Source organism: Myxocyprinus asiaticus, chromosome 39 (genome assembly GCF_019703515.2).
Source record: "Myxocyprinus asiaticus isolate MX2 ecotype Aquarium Trade chromosome 39, UBuf_Myxa_2, whole genome shotgun sequence".
Taxonomy (NCBI): Eukaryota; Metazoa; Chordata; class Actinopteri; order Cypriniformes; family Catostomidae; genus Myxocyprinus; species Myxocyprinus asiaticus.
The window spans coordinates 10,524,654-10,532,461 of record NC_059382.1 but is presented as its reverse complement, the minus strand read 5'-3'; the positions used below and the strand labels follow the sequence as shown (position 1 = coordinate 10,532,461).

General features: G+C 37.1%; 1 protein-coding gene across 2 annotated transcripts in view; it reads right to left on the bottom strand.

Annotated features, from left to right (window-relative positions):
- Positions 1-3,497: 3,497 nt before the first annotated feature.
- The window catches only part of LOC127430095 (neurobeachin-like), a 401,279-nt gene continuing 396,968 nt past the window's right edge, over positions 3,498-7,808 (bottom strand). For both annotated transcript variants that reach the window (XM_051679563.1, XM_051679564.1), the window contains exons 55-57: positions 6,385-6,581; positions 5,576-5,727; positions 3,498-5,495 (exon numbers count right to left, since the gene is read on the bottom strand). In XM_051679563.1, coding sequence (XP_051535523.1) covers positions 5,405-5,495; positions 5,576-5,727; positions 6,385-6,581 — 440 coding nt within the window. In that variant the 3' untranslated portion in view covers positions 3,498-5,404. The remainder of the gene's footprint in view (positions 5,496-5,575; positions 5,728-6,384; positions 6,582-7,808) is intronic.

Sequence of the window (7,808 nt, the reverse complement as noted above, 5' to 3'; positions counted from 1 at the left end):
ATTTAACTTTTTTCAGTTGTTGTCAAAGAAAGGACAAAATATTTCTTGCAAATATGAGTGCTAATGATTTTAACTGGGTAACACAATAACTGTCAGTATATGCCGACCCCATCCACAAGCAACTAGTTTCAGTGAAGACCTGTCTTGTTTACATGTAAGTTTGTTGCTTTTGAATGAATGAGAATTCAACATTATAACTGGATTTATGTTATACAGCTTATTGGGGCCTCCAGCATGTAAAGGCTATGGGTAACACAGTTAAGGGGTGAATGAAAAGCACAAAAAGGCTTAAAATATAGTTAATGTATGGCATGTCATTGCTTTTTAACTAAAAAACAAAACAAAAAAAACAATATGTCTGTTGTGTTTGCCTGTCAAAATGAGTATAGTACAATTCCTAAGTGTGATAAACTTCTTATTTTTGAATAGAATGCTCATACTGTATGTTCATAAGTCATTAATTATAGTATTAGTACTGCCTGGAGAAAATATTCTAGATAATATGCAAAATTCAGTGCACAAGCATTGATGAAAAAGTTGATTAAACATTGTATATTTGTATAGAAGTATATCCATCTCCTGTCAATTGTCTTTCCCGTTAAATGTCATATAGGCTTGACTTTCATCCTGTCAGTGTGGAGGAAGTGTCTTTGCTTCTGAGTAGCATTCAACTGTCGAGCATTCAGCAACAAACCAAACCTGTGAATAAACGATTTCCTGAAGCAGAAACCTGACTCAGTTCTTTACATTCCTTACAATTCATTACAGAAGGCCAAATGGATGTTCATTTAGTCCTGCAGGTGTCTGCATAAGTCTCCTTACCATGCCCCGTTTCCCAATAACGATTGATCTTAGCGATTTTATGAATGTTTGTTATTTTTTACGTGCGTTTCCCACAACCGCACTGAACATGAATGCGCGAGGACGCGCTTTAAGCGCCAAGATATTCTCTGTCCATATTGTGAAGTGCTGAAATGTGAGTGTTGTGTCACTCATCGTTAAAACTTCATTATACTTGTGCATAACTTTATAAATAGGCCTACTTATAATTTACCTTGCAGGGAAATGTTTAGGCTACATTTATTTTCTTAAATAATCTTAATAACTACATAATTAAATGTGGTTTTTTGATCATTTTGTGCAGAATTAGCAACCTTTTACCTTTAGACGAACACTTCTTCGTTCATCAGATGTGCGTTTGCAATGTTTCATTTTCATAAATTTTATGGGTCGAGGTGCAATTGCTTCCAGGGTCAATGAAGACATGTTAACGAAATGCAGTTAGCCACTATGAATGATACTGCCAATGATCAAGCACATATCAAATATAATGAGTTTCACCATATTGTCAGCGGAGTACAGAGAGCTGGAGGCTGCACTTTAGGAACATTCACTAAACAAGCGAATGTCTGCTCTCTGCTCCCCAAAGTGATAACGACCAGTGTTGCACATTGTGGTGTGTGCGAGAGCACCCTTAAGTGTCTGAGGAAGATGAGGAGGTTGTAGAAGAGGAAGAGGGACATTCAGTGAGATGCAGACGACACTTTCAGTGAGACGTTCAGTGAGATGCAAATGACATGTTCAGTGAGACGTAAACGACACGTTTAATGAGACATTCAGTCAGATGCAAACGACACGTTCAGTGAGATGTTCAGTGAGACGTAAACGGCACGTTCAGTGAGATGCAAATGACATGTTCAGTGAGACGTAAACGACACGTTCAGTGAGACGCAAACGACACGTTTAGTGAGACATTCAGTGAGATGCAAACAACATGTTCAGTGAGTCGTTCAGTGAGACATAAACGACACGTTCAGTGAGACGCAAACGACATGTTTAGTGAGACGTTCAGTGAGATGCAAACAACATGTTCATTGAGTCGTTCAGTGAGATGTAAATGACACGTTCAGTGAGACATTCAGTGAGACGTTCAGTGAGACGCAAACAACACACTCGGTGAGACGTTCAGTGAGACGCAGAATCACGTGTTCTCTGCGATGGCATTATTTACAGGGGCGTCACCTGTAAATACTGTAACATTTACTCCCCTCACAGAGAGGGAGGCCCACAGAAAGGCAAAACTGATATTCCATGATCAGGCACGGATTAACCACAGGGCAGATTGGGCCGTTGCCCACGGGCCTCTAAACCCAAGGGCCCTCGTGCTCTAAAACAATTTTTTTAGATATCTATTATAAATCCACGTAAATGTCAGCCTTATGTGAAACACCATTTGTTTGGCCGAATGCGTGCTGGACTACAACAGCGTGAGCACAGGCACTCGAGCGTGCACTTAGGGAATTTGTGTCTCATAGGTTCAGTGCATTTAATTGAAGGACTACAGAGAACAGCCTTAGAGTCACAAAATGCTTCCAAACACAAAGATAAGGTGCAGTTTAACCTGGCGGTGAGATGCAAACAACACGTTCAATGAAATGCAAACGACACGTTCAGTGAGACGTTCAGTGAGACGCCATAGACACGTTGAATAAGACGTTCATTGAGATGCAAACGGCACGTTCAGTGAGACGCAAATAACACGTTCAGTGAGACGCAAACGACACATTCAGTGAGACGTTCAGTGAGACGCAAACTACTTATTCAGTGAGACGCAAAGATACGTTCAGTGAGACGTTCAGTGAGATGCAAATGACACGTTCAGTGAGACGCAAACGACACATTCAGTGAGACGTTCAGTGAAACGCAAACTACATGTTCAGTGAGACGCAAAGGATACGTTCAGTGAGAAGTTCAGTGAAACGCAAACGGCACATTCAGTGAGACGTTCAGTGAGACGCCATAGACACGTTGAATAAGACGTTCATTGAGATGCAAACGGCACGTTCAGTGAGACGCAAATAACACGTTCAGTGAGACGCAAACGACACATTCAGTGAGACGTTCAGTGAGACTCAAACTACTTGTTCAGTGAGATGCAAAGATACGTTCAGTGAGAAGTTCAGTGAGACGCAAATGACACGTTCAGTGAGACGCAAACGACACGTTCAGTGAGACGTTCAGTGAAACGCAAACTACATGTTCAGTGAGACGCAAAGATACGTTCAGTGAGAAGTTCAGTGAAACGCAAACGGCACATTCAGTGAGATGTTCAGTGAGACGCCATAGACACGTTGAATAAGACGTTCATTGAGATGCAAATGGCACGTTCAGTGAGACGCAAATAACACGTTCAGTGAGACGCAAACGACACATTCAGTGAGACGCAAACGACACATTCAGTGAGACGCAAACGATACGTTCAGTGAGAAGTTCAGTGAGACGCAAACGGCACATTCAGTGAGACGTTCAGCGAGATGCAATCAACACGTTCAGTGAGTTCAGTATTTCCTGCAATCACAGACACACACATTAAACACCAGGATCAATACTGCTTTGTCTCAATTGCAGATTTAGTACACCAGTCATCATTAGCAAAGTTTTTCTTTTTTAAATGTTATGCAATATGAATAGTATTAATGTATGATGCAATGCACAGTACTCAATATTTTTTATTATAAACAGAAAGTAAGCAAAGCCATTTCTCTCATTCCACAATGATTCACCTGGACATTAACGTGAAGATATAAGTTATGACCAAAAAGTAACCAAATGAATTTGTAAAATATCTACTAAATTAGCAGGCACCATCACTTATTAAACAATGTTTCTGATGGAAAATATTCTCATCAAATAACAGGTCATTTTTAATCTGAGGCATTTCAACGTAAATCATTAAGCAAAACATATTGTTATTGTATTTAAAAATAACTTGTCATAACTTGTGTATGTGTTTATACAGTATATAAAATCTAAATTGCTACTCTTGTAACTAAAATGTTAATTATGGTACTATCTTTATTGTATGGCACAAGTGTATGTATGGTACAGTAAAAGTGTACTAAAATAAATAAATAACCTCAATCTTATCTTCTGATGGGAGAATATTTTACGTATTTGCACTACATAACGAATAAAAATCATTTAGCTTTTTTATTTTGATTTATAAACTCTAGATTTTTTATGTTTATTTTACATTATGTAATAGAATTAAAGATGCAAATACATCATATATAATGTCTTGCTTACAACAGTGATTTTACAATGTTATATTCTGTTTCCAAGTGCAGTTTTAAAAGATCTTGATGCCAGTAGGCAATAAAACATATGTAGCACACTCATACTCAAAATATTTTGACAGCATCATGTGAGAAGCAAAAGTTCCAAGTTTAAATTAGATCAGGACTAACTAATATACTCAGATACATTGATTTGCTTAATAAAATGTAAAATAAAAGTGCAAATTCCTGTCTAAAACCATCACTGATGTTTTGGTTTGGTAGATTTGTTTGTGAAACTACCATATAAATTTTAAATGCTAAACAGCACAAGAAAATAATAATAATAATAATAATAATAATAATAATAATAATAATAATAATAATTTTTGGTATAACAATGACAATGAATGACAATTAAATGGAATGTTCTAGCACCATAAGTGTTAACCCCCATTTAGTGCTTGAAATATTCCTGGACTGCACATGATGCCAGAATGGACAAATGATTTCTTAAAAGGATCTGCAACTTTGCAATACTGCATACATCATGAAGTCCAGATGTAACCTGGTTCACGATTTGAAACAAAATACTTTCACAACAGACAAAATCATCCATCTTCAAATGGGGAGACTGACAACATACATTCAAATACAGGACATCACAGTAAACAAAAGTGCTTATTTTTTTTCTTGTCACACTTTTAATGCATGTCAAATGTATGAAAACTGGATAGACATTTTAAAGCTGAATATTTTAGAAAGCAGCCTCACAGACACGTTTTTAAATAAACATTTTATATAATTTACATAATGAGTTAAGCATCAGATGGAGGAAATTAATTTAGTAATTGTTTGGCTACCTTTTCTCCCCCAAGGGCCTTAAAAAATCCTAGAGAAAGTAATAAATGCTGCAAACAAATAGAAAACAAACCCCATAAAAATATTGTTGGTTCTCTATGCAAAGTATTATTTTCACAGTTAAAATGATGGGACTACAAGTAACGAGGCTGTTTTAACAAGCATATAGTTGGCTCAGATGATATTTCGATAAAATTTGTGATGAAAAACAAAGATATGCTGTCCTCCATCTGTGCTGTCTCCATTTATTTTAAAACCTTTTAATCATCCCTTTGCATTTTTGAAGATATGTACACATACAGTATCTCCATAGAGCTGGGGTTGCAGTTTGTTACTATGCTTAAAACATTTGAAACAACTGTTTTGGCCTCTCCAACTTGATCTTTTTTCTGCATCTTCTGTGTTTCTCTGCTCCGTTAGCTATGTCACCTTCCATTATGGCACATTTTCGTTTGAGGTTGCAGCTTCCTGTGATTGGCTGATTTCTCTCAGTACCTGTTCTGATGCTCAAAGTGCCAGCGATTAAAATCAATGTTGAAAGCCACAATGCTACCAGAAGCCATGCCTGTGATTAGGGTCCTGGAAAAGAGAAGATGGAGTTTAAACCCATGATTTTGTGCTTCTGATGTACTTTAAATAAGTGGAAAAACAAGTTAAACCTCTGATCATGTGACAGGTCCATGGCTCGGATGCCCGCATCACAGCCTGGATAAACATAGAGCTGCTTGAAGTCACAGGCTTGCCAAACCTCCACCACCCCGTTATCTCCTCCAGTCATTAGGTTCTGCCCATCACTGCTCAGGAGAATGGCCTGAAGATTGTATCATATGTGTATGAATTATGGTATGAATTAAAGCTCATTAAAATGATTTTACTATCCTGAGAAAATATTCTCCTTTGTAGAATAGTTTGTCATGTTACTTCCTGTTCTGTTTTAGATTCAGTTTAGATATTTGATAGGATATTTGTAATTTCCAAATACACTTAAATTAATAGTAGTAAAAACAACAACAATACTACTACTACTAATAATAACAATAATAATAACATAATAATAATAATTGATTATTATTATTTTCATATCATGTAATACTTTTTTTTTTTATTATTATTATTTTTTATCTATAATATATCTTTAAAAATATATATATATATTTACCAGGAACAATTTCTAGTACCAATAAATTCTATTTTTTTTTAAAAACATTTTACCCATAAATAGTGTGCATTCAGGCAAATTAGGCCACTTTTTGATAGTCATTTCAATGTTAAAAAGTGGTCCAATTTAGCAGAATTCCCCCTATAATTCTGCTTTACCTTTAAACATTAATGCAATTGCATTCACAGGGCATTAACTACATAATGTAAGCATTGCTATTTAAATCTAAATAGCCTTTTCAACAGCTTAATTTTACAACAGTAGTATTAAATTAAACAGTCTTAAAAAAGCTAAGTGTTCTGAACATACACGAGTGGAGTCATTGATTTCCATCTGGGCCAGCAGCTTGCCATTGATGCTGAAGTTGCAGAACTGACCCCTGTCATAGTAGATGATGCAGTGGCCTTCACTGGACACTGAGATCAAGCGGGGGAGCACACAGCTGTCAGGGCCCTCCAGAGCCCTCAAGAGGTCACCAGTGATGGTGTGGACCAGACATGGCCCCTCTGACCAAAAGACAATCCCCAATCGTTTATTAAACATTGTACAATGCAAATACAGAGATGTCAGTTCTTAGCAGGGTGTAGTTTGTAAAGACCCTGTGCTTTGTGAAAAATATGTCTGTAGCTTAAGTGGTAGAGCATGGCACTAACAGCACAAAGGATTGCTTCTTATGGAATTCACCTACAGATACAGTTGTGCTCAAAAGTTTGCATACCCTGGCAGAAATTGTGAAATTTTGGCATTGATTTTGAAAATATGAAAAAAACTGTCTTTTATATAAGGATAGTGATCATATGAAGCCATTTATTATCACATAGTTTTTTGGCTCCTTTTTAAATCATAATGATAACAGAAATCACCCAAATGGCCCTGATCAAAAGTTTACATACCCTTGAATGTTTGGCCTTGTTACAAACACACAAGGTGACACACACAGGTTTAAATGGCAATTAAAGGTTAATTTCCCACACCTGTGGCTTTTTAAATTGCAATTAGTGCCTGTGTATAAATAGTCAATGAGTTTGTTAGCTTTCACGTGGATGCACTGAGCAGGCTAGATACTGAGCCATGGGGAGCAGAAAACAACTGTCAAAAGACCTGCGTAACAAGGTAATGGAACTTTATAAAGATGGAAAAGGATATAAAAAGATATCCAAAGCCTTGAAAATGCCAGTCAGTACTGTTCAATCACTTATTAAGAAGTGGAAAATTCAGGGATCTCTTGATACCAAGCCAAGGTCAGGTAGACCAAGAAAGATTTCAGCCACAACTGCCAGAAGAATTGTTCGGGATACAAAGAAAAACCCACAGGTAACCTCAGGAGAAATACAGGCTGCTCTGGAAAAAGACAGTGTGGTTGTTTCAAGGAGCATAATACTTGTTGACCCCTCTCCAAACATAGCGCTTATGGTTGTGACCATAAAGCTCTATTTTGGTCTCGTCACTCCAAATTACAGTGTGCCAGAAGCTGCGAGGTGTGCCAAGGTGTTGTCGGGCATATTGTAACCGGGCTTTTTTGTGACATTGCCACAGTAAAGGCTTCTTTCTGGAAACTCGACCATGCAGTTCATATTTGTTCAAGTATCGTCATATTGTGCTCTTTGAAACAACAAAGAGGTATCAAGAGATCCCTGAATTTTCCACTTCTTAATAAGTGATTGAACAGTACTGACTCGCATTTTCAAGGCTTTAGATATCTTTTTTATATCCTTTTCCATCTTTATCAAGTT